The sequence below is a fragment of the Macrobrachium rosenbergii genome, chromosome 6 (assembly GCF_040412425.1).
Source record: "Macrobrachium rosenbergii isolate ZJJX-2024 chromosome 6, ASM4041242v1, whole genome shotgun sequence".
NCBI lineage: Eukaryota > Metazoa > Arthropoda > Malacostraca > Decapoda > Palaemonidae > Macrobrachium > Macrobrachium rosenbergii.
The window spans coordinates 43190695-43206358 of record NC_089746.1 but is presented as its reverse complement, the minus strand read 5'-3'; the positions used below and the strand labels follow the sequence as shown (position 1 = coordinate 43206358).

The 15664-nt window shown below is 35.4% G+C and overlaps 3 protein-coding genes across 5 annotated transcripts in view; 2 read left to right on the top strand and 1 right to left on the bottom strand.

The window, feature by feature from the left end:
* Positions 1–15664, bottom strand: part of LOC136839497 (40-kDa huntingtin-associated protein-like) — a 97311-nt gene that overhangs the window by 69252 nt on the left and 12395 nt on the right. Inside the window, exon 9 of one of the 2 annotated variants that reach the window (XM_067105639.1) lies at positions 5002–5094. The exons of the other annotated variant lie outside the window; for it this stretch is intronic. The gene's annotated coding sequence lies outside the window, so the exon portion shown is untranslated. Of the gene's footprint in view, positions 1–5001; positions 5095–15664 lie in introns of those variants that run through there. 2 annotated transcript variants of the gene reach the window in all.
* On the top strand, positions 9021–11268 carry LOC136839774 (uncharacterized). The gene is made up of 5 exons (XM_067106109.1): positions 9021–9145; positions 9549–9727; positions 10181–10234; positions 10375–10554; positions 10682–11268. The coding sequence occupies exons 2-5, from the start codon at positions 9564–9566 to the stop codon at positions 10890–10892; spliced, it is 609 nt and encodes a 202-aa protein (XP_066962210.1). The 5' UTR covers positions 9021–9145; positions 9549–9563; the 3' UTR covers positions 10893–11268.
* LOC136839498 (peritrophin-1-like) lies at positions 11676–15483 on the top strand. Of its 2 annotated transcripts, none has more exons than XM_067105641.1 (3): positions 11676–11745; positions 14744–14998; positions 15413–15483. In XM_067105641.1, exons 2-3 carry the CDS (start codon positions 14744–14746, stop codon positions 15446–15448), a joined length of 291 nt encoding a protein of 96 aa, XP_066961742.1. In that variant the 5' UTR covers positions 11676–11745; the 3' UTR covers positions 15449–15483. The 2 variants fall into 2 exon arrangements, with proteins under 2 accessions (XP_066961742.1, XP_066961743.1); XM_067105642.1 differs by having other exon boundaries at positions 11713–11745; positions 14723–14998.

The window sequence follows — 15664 nt, the reverse complement described above, 5'->3', positions numbered from 1 at the left end:
CTGCCAGCATAATGAAAAGATAAAAGCAAAGCAATACAGCAGAATATTCCTGTTCACATACTCGTTTTCCGTTGATACCAAACGTGGATCATCAAAAAGTGTATGCAACAAGAACGATCGTTCAAGCACTATTAAGGGTGCCTGCGGCAATGCAGGGGGAATTTCACGTTTCCCTTACTAGAAAATACATTGAACTCAAGTCACCAGCGCGTCAGAAACTTTGCCCTTGTAACGGCACTTCAATTTGCCGGTGTGGTCTTTTTTCAGTGTTGTACGTAAGCTTCTTTTAATTTTAAGCCCTTTCTTTCTCATTTTGATTATGAAAAAGCGAATCTAATGATTCTTTTTTTTCTCGAATTTTCTTCCATTAAAATCGTCCATCCTCAGTTGCTTACTCATATCTTTATTTGACTTAACAGAATTACGACAAGGGTGAACCAGGAATCCATTCAATAAAGTGAACCAGAATTAATCAATATTAAAGGACATCAGAATTCTTCTATGATAAAGGGACATCAGAATTCTTCGAGGATAAAGAGATGCCAAAATTTTTCGATAATAAAGGGACATCAGAATTCTTCAATGACAAAAGGAGATCAAAATTCTTTAATGATAATGGGATATCAGAATTCTTCGATGATAAAGGGACATGAGAATTCTTCGATGATAAAGGGACAACAGAATTCTTTGATGATAAAGGGACATCAGAATTCTTCGATGATAAAGGACATCAGAATCCTTCGATGATAATGAAACATTAAAATTCTTCGACGATAAAGTTACATCAGAATTTTTCAATGATAAAGGGACATCAGAATTGTTCAGTGACCAAGGGAGATCAAAATTCTGTGAAGATAAAGGGATAATAGAATTCTTCTGTGATAAAGGGATACCAGAATTTTTCGATGATAGTGGGATGTCAGAATTGTCCGACGATAAAGATACATCAGAATTCTTCAGTGACCAAGGGACATCAGAATTCTTCTACAATAAAGGGACATCGAAATTCTTCTATGATAAAGGGACATCAGAATTCTTCGATGATAAAGAGACATCAGAAGCCTTCTATGAAAAAGGGACATCAAAAGCCTTCTATGAAGAAGGGATACCAGAATTCTTCGATGATAAATGGACATCAAAATTCTTCAATGGCAGAGGGGCATCAAAATTCTTCAGTGACAAAGGGACATCAAAATTCTTTGATGATAAAAGGACATTAAAATGATAATTAACATCGGAATTCTTCCATGACAAGGGGACATCAGAATTTTTCGATGATAAAGGGACATCAGAATTCTTCATTGACAAAGGGACATCAGAGTTCTTCAATAACAAAGGGAGATCAAAATTCGTCTGTGACAAAGGGACATATAGAATTCTTCAATGATAAAGGGATATCAGAATCCTTTGTTGATAAAGGACACAGAAAGTCCCCAGTGATACAGAGGTATAAGATGTACTCAGAGATAAAGGACTGATTCTTTATATAAAAGTGCAAAGTGAGTCTTCCACATACGTCTTTGACAATAAAAGGACTTAAGAAGTCTCCAGTGTTACTGGGATATAAAAAGTCCTCAATGATAAAGGGATATAAAACGTCTTCGATGATAAAGTAGTCCTCGGTGACAAAAGGAATTTAAGAAGTTCACGATGACAAAGAGACAATGCAAAAGTTGTCGGTGGCACAAAAACAAAGAAGACTTCAAGTTACAGGATCGACTTCAAAGGTCGTTACTGATGAAATTACAATTATTAGGAGGCAATCAAATATATACATAAGAATTCAGAAATGACTGCCATAAAGGGAGCTAATAAGGTCTTCCTATTTCCTTCAAGACCCTCAACTCTCCTCCTCCTTCTCTTCCTCAATATTATCTTCCTCACCTCATTCAAACCTGACGAGAATTACCGGCATCACCCGATCTCGGTTCTTCGCCCTTTTTTGAGTGGGCGTGATGGCGCCTAGGGATTCCTAGGCTTTCAATGGTCTCTGCAATCATAGGTAATCACGCCCTCAATTTGAGGGGAGAGGGAAGGGTGAGGGAAGAAAGAGGAAGGGGGTTTAGAAAGGAAGGCCTAACTGCGCAGGTTTACTCGACGGACGACCCATAAAAACCGACACCAAAATCTGCAGTGTCGCATTTGTCGCCTCTTCCACAGAGTTGTCGCATTCCGACAAACTCTGCTGCGTCTCTTCCTCCGTCTGTCGCTTTTTCACCCGCTCTCCCCTACGTCTTCTTCGCCCAGTCGCCCTTCAGGTAAGGCAAGGACGTCAGATCTCTCTTTGATTGACTGACATTTTACAATAATCTCAAGTGGTTCTGTTTGAGATAATTAAAAAATAAGATCTGAAAAATTACTGAAAATTTCTAAGAAATGAGCTAACATTGTGTTAATACTGAAATTCGTCTTCTGTTTACTGTGATATATCTCAGGCTACATGAATGATATTCGAAAGACTTAAGAGTACAATAACAATATGCATGTTTAGGCCTAAATCAGTACCTATCTATATGTATAGGTCTATTTCAATATCTATTTGCATAGACCTATATCAATACCGTTTTCTACTTGCAGCGGGTAAAGCCAGGGGGAAGAAGTAGCCTTCTACCCTTTTGGTTCTTACCAAGTCCTTTGCTAATAATAATAATATTAATATAATAATAATAATTGCAGGATTCCTAAGGCGAAATGAACGTCCTCTCGTGGCTCTTCTGTGCAACGTTGCCTTGCATCATCCAAGCCGTCTTCCGGCCTCCCATTGTCGTCTCCATGCGACCTGACAGCGCCCAGGAAGTGGTTCCCAAAAAACGAGAGGGTCCTCTGCCCTGTCGTTTACGTCTCGCCCACCCTCAGGTCAGCCCCAGACTCTTTCACTGCTTGCTTTGTTTTATTTCTTTCACTGATTTGGTTGTTTACCTTATTTCGATGTTCAAAGGCAATTGCGGCTTCATATCCGAGTCGTGACTTGTAACTACTTTTGTATTAACTTGAATTTCAGTGTTTTGCTTAATTCCAGATGGAAGCGTTCATTTTTTATTTCATATCTCTGAGTGTCAACGTTTTTAATAACTGATTTTTACTATTTACATCGTAAGCGCGTTTTTTCATTTGTCAGTATTTTACAAATTACCTATACTCTCTTAACTGTTTGAGTTTCTCTCTTTTTCCTTTGTTATTCACTAATTTCTCTAGTTACCTCATCCAAGGTTCGTATTAATACAATTGAAAGTTTCCCACAAAAATGAAGTTACTGACAATAATTTCTCGAAACACGTGATTAATTTCCTATTAATTTCTCATTTTCTCTCCAAATTTCCTCAGGTTCAGACGCAGCCTCGATGTCGCCAAGAGAAGCATCGAAAACGAAGGAATCAGGTAAATGTTCCTCGACTGTTCCTTCTCGTTCAGGCCTCCTGTCCATGAACACATTAGGCCTATTCATGATCATTCATTATTCATTAGGCCTACGTACTAGCTGACTTGTAAATCTTACAATACAGCGTGCTACTCTATACTTCCAGATTTGACCCAGCGGTGTGTGACGACATTGGGCAACGCCTACCAGTTAGGGGACAGGTTTCCCTGAACGGGGGTCCCTTGCAATTCGGCTTCGGTCTTCGAGACGACGAAACAAAAGACTTCGATGCTGAGGTCAAAAGCGTCCTGCGGCCTGGCAGCAAATACCGCAAGAACATACGAAAGTAAGTTTTATTTATCTTTGTTTTCTTCATTTATATATATAATAATATTCTTGATTGCTAAACTACTAATTATTTAACATTCTTTTTGCTAACAGGTTCAGACGCAACTACAATCTCCGCTTTGGTCGTTCTCTCGACCTCCAGACTCCTTGCCCGGATTGCGAAGAAGAAAAAAATCTACACGCTTACTCCAGCGCCACCACGAAAGCCCAAGACTTCGAAGACAACGACATTGGAGATTTCTTGATGGAATCCCAACCGTCTGAATAGGGCGAGCCTTCACCAACTCAAGCTGAAAGCCATTAACCGATGATGTCTTCTCGAGACCTCACTTACGATGATAAAGAGGTCACAGGTTCTACTGTCCACGATTCTCAAGACATCTTTTGAGAGAGAGGCTGCTTTCAAGATGTCTTACTCGTCGGTATAGTCTGCAATTTCGTATATTTCAAAGAAGATTCCTCCGTAAAACCTATTTAACTAAAATAAACCCGTTGGTCAAAGAAAGGGGCAAATGCGAATATAAAATGTGTAAATATACAAGGAATACATGTACTACTAAATATGTTCCGGACTAAATAGAAAACCTAAAATAAGAAGAATCTAGGAATTGCTGGGTCTCTCGTACGGTGGTATAAATCTCATCTTTCAACAAGCAAATAAACGTTCTTAAGAAATCTCTTGATGTATTAATGGACAAGTAAGATCAAATTTCAAAGTTTTAAGATCCAATTTCTAAATTTTTTATAGTCTGGTAGTCATAATATACGGCTATTTACTATTACTGTAAATCCGTGCTCAAGCTAAAGAGTAGTAAATGTGCTTTCATTGACTGCTGATGTTTGGAATCATTAGCACGCCTAAGACGCAATAACTGCACTGTAAAGTCTCTCGTATGATGGTTTAATATTTTGTTCATCTTACAATAGGCAAATAAAGCTCTCATTTATCCTGTTTATTTCTTGAACCTTCTTTGCCATGCAGGCACTGCTAAGAAAACACCTTTCAAAAGATGAACCATTTTTAGGGAAGTGGGTAGCTCTCAGTCTCTGGACATGAAATTCGCCTTTTCTTCTCTTGAAGGTCTTTTGTCTGTTAAGTCTCATCCTTCTTCATATGCAAATGTTTCTTGACATGCTGCTTTGCTTCCAGTTTTATCAAGCATCGTCTTGTCGTTTCCTCTTCAAACATAATGTTCCTTCTGAAGTCCTGTTATTAGATGTTGCTGCTAGTGATCTATTGTCTGCCTTTCCCTTGTAGTTTTCTTCATCATTTCTATTTTGATTGTGATTTGTGTTTGTTTCTTCTCCCATTATGCATGGTTGCTTTCGTTATTCTCCCTACATCTGACTCAGTTACATATCTTCCTTTGAACGTCTGTAGCTTCATTCTGTAAATGATTAAAACAGAAATGCTTACAAGACGAGAAGTTCCACGCTAGAATACAGTAAGAGACTTTCAACAGGAACAGTCTAATCTAGAAGGTTTCCAATAACTTAGAATCCGTCAGCGACTATTTCTGAATACCAAACAACCACTCGCACCTCAGCAATGAACCTTTATAATGCTCTACCATAAGATTTCAAGCGTAATCACAACTGTCCTGGTAACCAGGATTTCCAACAGCCAGTACCATTTGAGACATGGTTGTGGCGTTTAGACACTGCTAAGAACCTTTCCTAAGCCTATTTTGAGTTTTGCTTTTGATATTAGCTGCTTTAAATCAGGGGGAGAGTCATGGTAAAGTTATAATCGTAAGGATTACAAGAAATTCAAAGGAAGCCAGCAATGAACTCAAATATGCAATTTTGAAAACTGAAGAGCCTATTTGAAATATCAACAAAATACTTTAATATTATTAATATTTTTTTTGCAAACAGAATAGCACATGAATTGCCTTTTGCAGAATGACCAGCACATTTGCAAAATGACAACAACAATACTGTTTCTCAAATGGCCAGCTTATTTACAAAATTAACCACAATTATGTCGTTCTTAAAAACCATCAGAACTCGTACCAAACAATCAGGAGCACGGTCTTTTCACAAGATGGCCAACCTATTAACAGTGATATAATGAATATAGCTACTTCACAAATTGTTCTCAAACTCTTTGTGAAATGACCAGAACGATATTCTCTTCCCAAGATTCCAGAGGTTGCAAAGTCCGTGTTTTTTAAGTCAACAATAAGTTGAAGTTAGCCAATGAGGGTACAGAGGTCGCTGGAGCGAGTTTTCACCTTCTACTTCCACTCTACAAAGATGAGGACAAGGAAATTAATTGGATTTTACTAGTCGGAAGAGCACTGAAATTCTAGGTTGAGTGAGAATAAGTAGGCCCTGAGTGGGAGAAATCACCTGAACCGAATCTGATGTCTGTGAGTTCAGCTTGAAGGTAGTTAAGTATATTAATTCTTAATTGAAACACCTCTGAAATGGGGCAAAGATCGGGAATGTTTCTCAGAAGCCACAGATGAGATTATCATCATTAGATTTGTGTGAATTCATACTTATAATGCCTTCTAAAAGAAGCGATTGCATGTTATTACCGGTAGGAATACTTACTTTTAAAACGTACATGAGAATCTCAACAAACCTACTATACATTGTTTCCTAATGCTCTGATTTGTGGTTCATGTTGAGCAAGAGGATCATGCATGGACTTGGGACTACAGGACAATTATCTTGAGAGTCTGTGGAGGTTTGAACAGAGCGTCGTCAAATACCCGTGGAGGTCTTATCAGATAAAACTCATCCAGAACTTCATGGAAACTTATCCAAGGCCCAGGTGCAGGCTTCAGCTCTGAGGTCCCTCTCTTCTACGGAAACATCTTGTCTAAACATCCTGCTTCAAGGCTGAATGAATTTAAGTCTTCGATCATAAAAGGAAATAGGTAGTCCTTGGTGATAAAGGCAAGCAAAGAAGTCCTTCATGACAAAGGGACAACTGCAAAGTTTTCAGTCACATCAAAACAAAAGAAGGCCTCAAGGCTAATGCCTCTCTCGCCTGCATCACAGCAGTCCCATACCTGGAAAAATATCGAAGTCCTATAGACTAAGGCTAATCGACATGATTCTTCACGTAATTCCTTTCATTCGGTTGTCATCCTTCATGTTTGAGTCTCCATGTAAACATTTCTCGTGTTTAATACTCATAATTATTCTCCCGTTAACTGCCAGCATAATGAAAAGATAAAAGCCAAGCAATACAGCAGAATATTCCTGTTCACATACTCGTTTTCCATTGATACCAAAAGTGGATCATCAAAAAGTGTATGCAACAAGAACGATCGTTCAAGCACTATGAAGGGTGCCTGAGGCAATGCAGGGGAAATTTCACGTTTCCCTTACTAGAAAATACATTGAACTCAAGTCACCTGCGCGTCAGAAACTTTGCCCTTGTAACGGCACCTCAATTTGCTTGTGTGGTCTTTTTTCAGTGTTGTACGTAAGCTTCTTCTTTTTTACTTTTAAGCCTTTTCTTTCTCATTTTGATTATGAAAAAGCAAATCTAATGATTCCTTTTTTCTCGAATTTTCTTCCATAAAAATCGTCCATCCTCAGTTGCTTGCTCATATCTTTATTTGACTTAACCGAATTACGACAAGGGTGAAGGAATCCATTCATGAAAGTGAACCAGGATTAATCAATATTAAGGGGACATCAGAATTCTTCTATGATAAAAGGACATCAGAATTCTTCGATGATAAAAGGACATCACAATTCTTCGAGGATAAAGAGATGCCAGAATTTTTCGATGATAAAGGGACATCAGAATTCTTCAATGACATAGGGAGATCAAAATTCTATGATGATAATGGGATATCAGAATTCTTCGATGATAAAGGGACATGAGAATTCTTCGATGATAAAGGGACAACAGAATTCTTTGATGATAAAGAGACATCAGAATTCTTCGATGATAAAAGGACATCAGAATCCTTCGAAGATAATGAAACATTAAAATTCTTCGACGATAAAGTTAGGTCAGAATTTTTCGATGATAAAGGGACATCAGAATTGTTCAGTGACCGAGGGAGATCAAAATTCTTTGAAGATAAAGGGACATCACAATTCTTCACTGAAAATGAACATCAGAATTCTTCTATGGTACAAGGATAATAGAATTCTTCTGTGATAAAGGGATACCAGAATTTTTCGATGATAACGGGACGTCAGAATTTTCCGACGATAAAGATACATCAGAATTCTTCAGTGACCAAGGGACATCAGAATTCTTCTATAATAAAGGGACATCACAATTCTTCTATGATAAAGGGACATCAGAATTCTTGGATGATAAAGGGACATCAGAATTCTTCGATGATAAATGTACATCAAAATTCTTCAGTGACAAAGGGATATCAGAATTCTTTTATGATAAAAGGACATCAAAATGATAATTAACATCAGAATTCTTCGATGATAAGGGGACATCAGAATTTTTCGATGATAAAGGGACATCAAAATTCTTCATCGACAAAGGGACATCAGAATTCTTCAATAACAAAGGGAGATCAAAATTCGTCTATGACAAAGGGACATATAGAATTCTTCAATGATAAAGGGACATCAGAATCCTTTGTTGATAAAGGGACACTGAAAGTCCCCAGTGATACAGGGGTATAAGATGTACTCAGAGATAAAAGACTGATTCTTCATATAAAAGTGCAAAGTGAGTCTTCCACATACGTCTTTGACAATAAATGGACTTAAGAAGTCTCCAGTGTTACTGGGATATAAGAAGTCCTCAATGATAAAGGGATATAAAACGTCTTCGATGATAAAGTAGTCCTCGGTGACAAAAGGAATTCAAGAAGTTCACGATGACAAAGAGACAATGCAAAGTTGTCGGTGGCACAAAAACAAAGAAGACTTCAAGTTACAGGATCGACTTCAAAGTCGTTACTGATAAGAATTACAATTATTAGGAGGCAATAAAATATATACATAAGAATTCAGAAATGACTGCCATAAAGGGAGCTAATAAGGCCTTTCTATTTCCTTCAAGACCTTCAACTCTCCTCCTCCTTCTCCTCCTCATATTCCTCAACATTATCTTCCTCACCTCATTCAAACCTGACAAGAATTACCGGCATCACCCGATCTCGGTTCTTCGCCCTTTTTTGAGTGGGCGTGATGGCGCCTAGGGATTCCTAGGCTTTCAATGGTCTCTGCAATCATAGGTAATCACGCCCTCAATTTGAGGGAGGGGAATGGTGAGGGAGGAAGAGGAAAGGGGGTTTAGAAAGGAAGGCCTAACTGCGCAGGTTTACTCGACGGACGACCCATAAAAACCGACACCGAAATCTGCAGTGTCGCATTTGTCGCCTCTTCCACAGAGTTGTCGCATTCCGACAAACTCTGCTGCGTCTCTCTTCCTCTATCTGTCGCTTTTTCACCCCCTCTCCCCTACGTCTTCTTCGCCCAGTCGCCCTTCAGGTAAGGCAAGGACGTGAGATCTCTCTTTGATTGACTGACATTTTACAATAATCTCAAGTGGTTCTGTTTGTAGTTTTACAGGAAATTCATTCTCCTGCAAGATCATTGCAAAAATTACTGAAAATATTCTCAGAAATGAGCTAATACTGAATTCGTCTTCTGTCTATTGTGATATATCTCAGGCTACATGAATGACATTCGAAAGACTTAAGAGCATAATAACAATATGCATGTTTAGGCCTAAATCAGTACCTATCTATATGTATGGGTCTATATCAATATCTATTTGCATAGGCCTATATCAATATCGTTTTCTACTTGGAGAGGGTAAAGCCAGGGGGAAGTAGCCTTCTACCCTTTTGGTTCTTACCAAGTCCTTTGCTAATAATAATAATAATTGCAGGATTCCTAAGGCGAAATGAACGTCCTCTCGTGGCTCTTCTGTGCAACGTTGCCTTGCATCATCCAAGCAGTCTTCCGGCCTCCCATTGTCGTCTCCATGCGACCTGACGGCACCCAGGAAGTGGTTCCCAAAAACGAGAGGGTCCTCTGCCCTGTCGTCTACGTCTCGCCCACCCTCAGGTCAGCCCCAGACTCTTTCACTGCTTGCTTTGTTTTACTTCTTTCACTGATTTGGTTGTTTACCTTATTTCGATGTTCAAAGGCAATTGCGGCTTCATATCCGAGTCGTGACTTGTAACTACTTTTGTATTAACTTGAATTTCAGTGTTTTGCTTAATTCATTTTCTATTTCATATCTCTGAGTGTCAACGTTTTGAATAACTGATTTTTGATATTTACATCGTAAGCGCGTTTTTTCTTTTGTCAGTATTTTACAAATTTCCTATACTCTAACTGTTTGAGTTTCTCTCTCTCTTTTCCTTTGTTATTCCCTAATTTCTCTGATTACCTGGTCCAAGGTTCGTATTAATACAATTGAAAGTTTCCCACAAAAATAAAGTTACTGACAATAATTTCTCGAAACACGTGATTAATTTCCTATCAATTGCTAATTTTTTCTCCCAATTTCCTCAGGTTCAGACGCAGCCTCGATGTCGCCAAGAGAAGCATCGAAAACGAAGGATTCAGGTAAAGGTTCCTCTGACTGTTCCTTCTTGTTCAGGCCTCCTATCCATGAACACATTAGGCCTATTCATGATCATTCATTAGGCCTACGTACTAGCTGACTTGTGAATCTTACATTACCGCGTGCTACTTTATGCTTCCAGATTTGACCCAAAGGTGTGTGACGACATTGGGCAACGCCTACCAGTTAGGGGACAGGTTTCCCTGAACGGAGGCCCCTTGCAATTCGGCTTCGGGCTTCGAGACGATAAAACACAAGACTTTGATACAGATGTCAAAAGCGTCCTGCGGCCTGGCAGCAAATACCGCAAGAACCTACGAAAGTAAGTTTTATTTATCTTAGTTTTCTTCATTTATATATATATATATAATATATATTCTATATTCCTAAACTATATAATTATTTAACATTCTAAACTACTAATTATTTAACATTCTACTTGCTAACAGGTTCAGACGCAACTACAATCTCCGCTTTGGTCGTTCTCTCGACCTCCAGACTCCTTGCCCGGATTGCGAAGAAGACACAAATCTATATGCTTACTCTAGGGCCACCCTGAAAGGCCAAGGCTCCGAAGGCAACGACATTGGAGATTTCGTGATGGAATCCCAAACTTCTGAAAAGGGCACGCTTTCACTAGCTCAAGCTGAAAGCCATTAACCGATGATGTCTTCTCGAGACCTCACTTACGATGATAAAGAAGTCACAGGTTCTAATATCCACGATTTTCAAGACATCTTTTGAGAGACAGGCTGCTTTCAATATGTCTTACTCGTCGGTAGAGTCTGCAACTTCGTATATTTCAAAGAAGATTCCTCCATAAAACCCATTTAACTAAAATACGTCCGTTGGCCAAAAGAAAGGGGTAGTTACGAATATAAAATGTGTAAAAATGTACAAGGAATTCATATACTGCGAAATATGTTCCGGAATTAATATGAAACCTAAAAGAAGAATCTAGGAATTACAGAGTCTCTTGTATGGTGGTATATGTCTCATTTTTCAACAGGCAAATAAACATTTTCATTCTCACTTATCACTTATTCCCTGATCCTCAGAACTTCTTTGAACACTAAGGAATTTCTTCATGTACTATTTAATCAGCCAAGTTAAACATCTGCAAGACTTAGACTTATGGCATTTGGAAAGCTATTTCACCGTGTGATGATGTCACATTATTTAAAAAACGACCAGGGTAACTGCTTCGTTAAAGCTGTTTTATTATAGTAAGAAATTATCACCATTTAGAAGCACAGTTGAGAAGGAAGCATCTAGCCCAATAAACCCATAATTCTTCAGAAATTAATCGTGATAAGACATTTTTCCTTAATATCAGTGCAAGAGTTGAATTCACAGATAATTTTTGTCATTTTTATTCATGCAATTCTCCTTCGAAGCACCTGGGAAAGTTCCCACAAAGATAAAACTGTCCTGGCGTCTATATAAATGTCGAGACTTTCTCTTCTCGAAATACGACACCAGAGGAGAAAGCTGAAGTACTTTCATCAGCGAGGTAAATCGCTTTACCCAGTTTTTTTTCCAAAACTGCCGGTTAATATACTACTTCTTCACTGAAACCGCAAAATTCCTTCTAATCTTTTGTATATTCTCAAAATGATAAAATTCATTTAGATATTTCACCATCGGAGTGTCTATTTTAATTCTGTGGACAGAAGGGAAACTAATTTTAATCTGTCAAAATTACTGCAACATCGGTTCTAGCATACAAAAAATTATGACCAGTTTTTGTTGTACTGTCTGATTATGTATATATATATATATATATATATATATATATATATATATATATATATATATATATATATATATATATATATATATATATATATATATATATATATATATATATATATATATATATATAAATATATATATATATATATATATATATATATATATATATATATATATATATATATATATATATATATATATATATATATATATATATACAGTATATACATGAATATACATACATCACATATATACATATATATTATATACAGTATATATTATACACATATTATATACTGAATTATATCATATATTATTATATAATATATTATACTTTAATATAATATACATATATACATACAGTATACACATACGTACATATAAAATATATATTATATATGTGTGTTTGATTTTAAATCATGAAAAGGTAAAAACGTGATGATTTATAAGAACAAATTACAGCCACGAAGGAAAGAGTGAAACAATGAGATGCTAAGTACTTACGTCTTATTACCAAAACATAGTCACAGCTCTGACCGTCTTGGTAATAAGACGTAAGTCACATTGTTTCACTCTTTCCTTTGTGGTTGTAACTTTTGTCCATATATACAGTATATATATATATATATATATATATATATATATATATATATATATATATATATATATATATATATTTACTGTATATTTATTTATATAACTTTATTCATATATATATATATATATATATATATATATATATATATATATATATTTATTTATATAACTTTTGTATATATATATATATATATATATATAATATTTATATATATTTATATACTATAATTATATATATATATATATATATATATATATATATATATATATATATATATATATATATATATTCATATACATATGCATATACATAATATATACATCCATACATATAGTAACCACGAGGGACGAGGCTCTTGGCAGGATCAGGGGGTTAGCTGCAGCTTTACAGGGACACAAAGGACTTGGGAGGGGAGTGCTAAGCCCTCCTCGGTCCTTGTAAGAATTCCCCAGAGCCCTGAAGCAGTCGCAGGACGCCATACACGACTGGTCAACGGTCATCTTCTCTCAGACCTAGAGGGAATCTTCCTCCCCCCAGAAACCCCCAAAAGTTTGTTGGGATATAGCGTCACTTCACCTGGCACCGATTGGCTGATAGGCCTAAGGAGAAGTGCCAGGGCAAATCGTGTCCAGGAGAGAAGAAATCAGGGGTTGTGAGGTATTACAAGGCGGGAGGAAGATGACCAAAAAAGCGTCCTTTTGTGGCAGTGTTTTTGTCGAGGTTAGGGGAAAGACATGCATCCCCTCACTGCCTCAGTCGGTTTCCCCCTCCACCTCTAACTCGTGTTTACTATAGATTTTAGTTTGCTTAGACACTTGGGCCCTTGTGTAAGTTCTAGATAATACAGATCATTGTTAAATTTGCTCCCTATGTCTTATTTAGCATGACCCACAGTACTGCAGCCAGACTAGTGTAAGTAGACCCCATGAGAGGTTGGGGTCATATACATACATATATATATATATATATATATATATATATATATATATATATATATATATATATATATATATATATATATATATATATTATATATATATATATATATATATATATATATATATATATATTATACTGTATATATGTATATATATATATATATATATATATATATATATATACTGTATATGTATATATATATATATATATATATATATATATATATACATATATATATATATATATATTATATATATATATATATATATATATAATATATATATATATATATATAAAATATATATAATAATACAGCAAAATATACAAAAAAATACAGGCAAGGATTCAAGTAGAGAGGTTGATAACCACAAACTTATATATATATATATATATATATATATATATATATATATATATATATATATATATATATATATATATATGTATATATATATATTATATATATATATATATATATATATTATATATATATATATATATATATATATATATATATATGTATATTATATATATATATATATATATATATATATATATATATATATATATATATATATATATATATATATATATATATATATATATATATATATTATATATATTATATTATATATATATATATATTATATATATATATATATATATATATATATATATATATATATATATATATATATATATATATATATATATATATATATATATACATATATACAGTAAATACATACATATATATATATATATATATACAGTATATACATATATATATATATATATATATATATATATATATATATATATATATATATATATATATATATATATATATATATATATATATATATATATATATATATATATATATATATACAGATAAGTTTGTGGTTATCAACCTCTCTACTTCAATCCTTGCCTTGCTGTATTTTTTTATATATTTTACCACTTATATGTTATGAAGTAATAAAAGCAGAAGACATTACCGAGTGATGTAAAATTCCAAGTACTGCAAATCTCTTTGTCTGGCTGGACAAATGGATAGATATTTATTCTGCTGTTTAATAACAACAACAACAACAATGCTGCCGAATTTGATGCCACTTTAAAGATCTTTCAGTGGAAAGTTATATCTATCCACCCAGCATAACTGATGTACACATACATGCATAAAAATATACAGTACTTTTCATTTCTTGCCCAGATGTTTAGAATAGTAACAGCGATATTACTCACCACTATGCTGTGCGCAGCATGGTCAGACGACCCCATGATAAAATGTGATACTGCGGTCTCTGAGAATTGCCCAGCCCAAGACCCACCTACACCTGTGTATCTGGCTGACCCTTCAGACTGCTCAAAATTCTGTGAATGCTCAGGAGGAACTGCCTACTCCAAGAGCTGTCAGGCGGGTACACTGTGGGATGATGTTATTGGCATCTGCAACTGGGCTTCAATGGTAAGGGAGTGACAATTCATACCTTTTGGACTAATTAGAAAGTGCCAAAAACCATACTCTATAAAGACAGGAACACAAGTTGCTGTGACCTTGGTGAAGGGTGGTGGAGAAGAACGCTTGCTTTGTTGATTCTTTTAAACTAATCGGTAATTTACAAAGAAAGTAAAACTTTTTTCTAAAATTCCAAAACCTTTCCCGATGATTTATTAACATAAATGAAATTAAACTGCACAGAACCTTTCTATCTATTTGTAATTACACACTCACACAGACATATACCAGAATAATCTGGATGTTAAAATAAATTAGCATGTGAGAACCTTACAACTGGTTTATGTCTAGGTACTAACAGATGCTAACTTTTAGCAAAGCTAAGACTATGTTTAAGCAATGACTCTGTTTTTTCCAAACCAGGTGGACTGCGGAGATCGACCAATCCCACCAATGTAAAGGCAGACCAACACTGGATACCCAACATGAGAACCTTTCATACAGACCTTGGGAAAGTCATGACCTTTAGTCTTAAATTATTCTAAATTTTACTCTGCTGACATATATCCTTCATTATGGCCCAGTGTCATTTGAGCCAGGTTTCATTAATGCTTAGGGGAATTGGTTTAGTCCTACTTTTGCATCTCCTGTTTTTCTTGGCAGTTTTATAAGAAT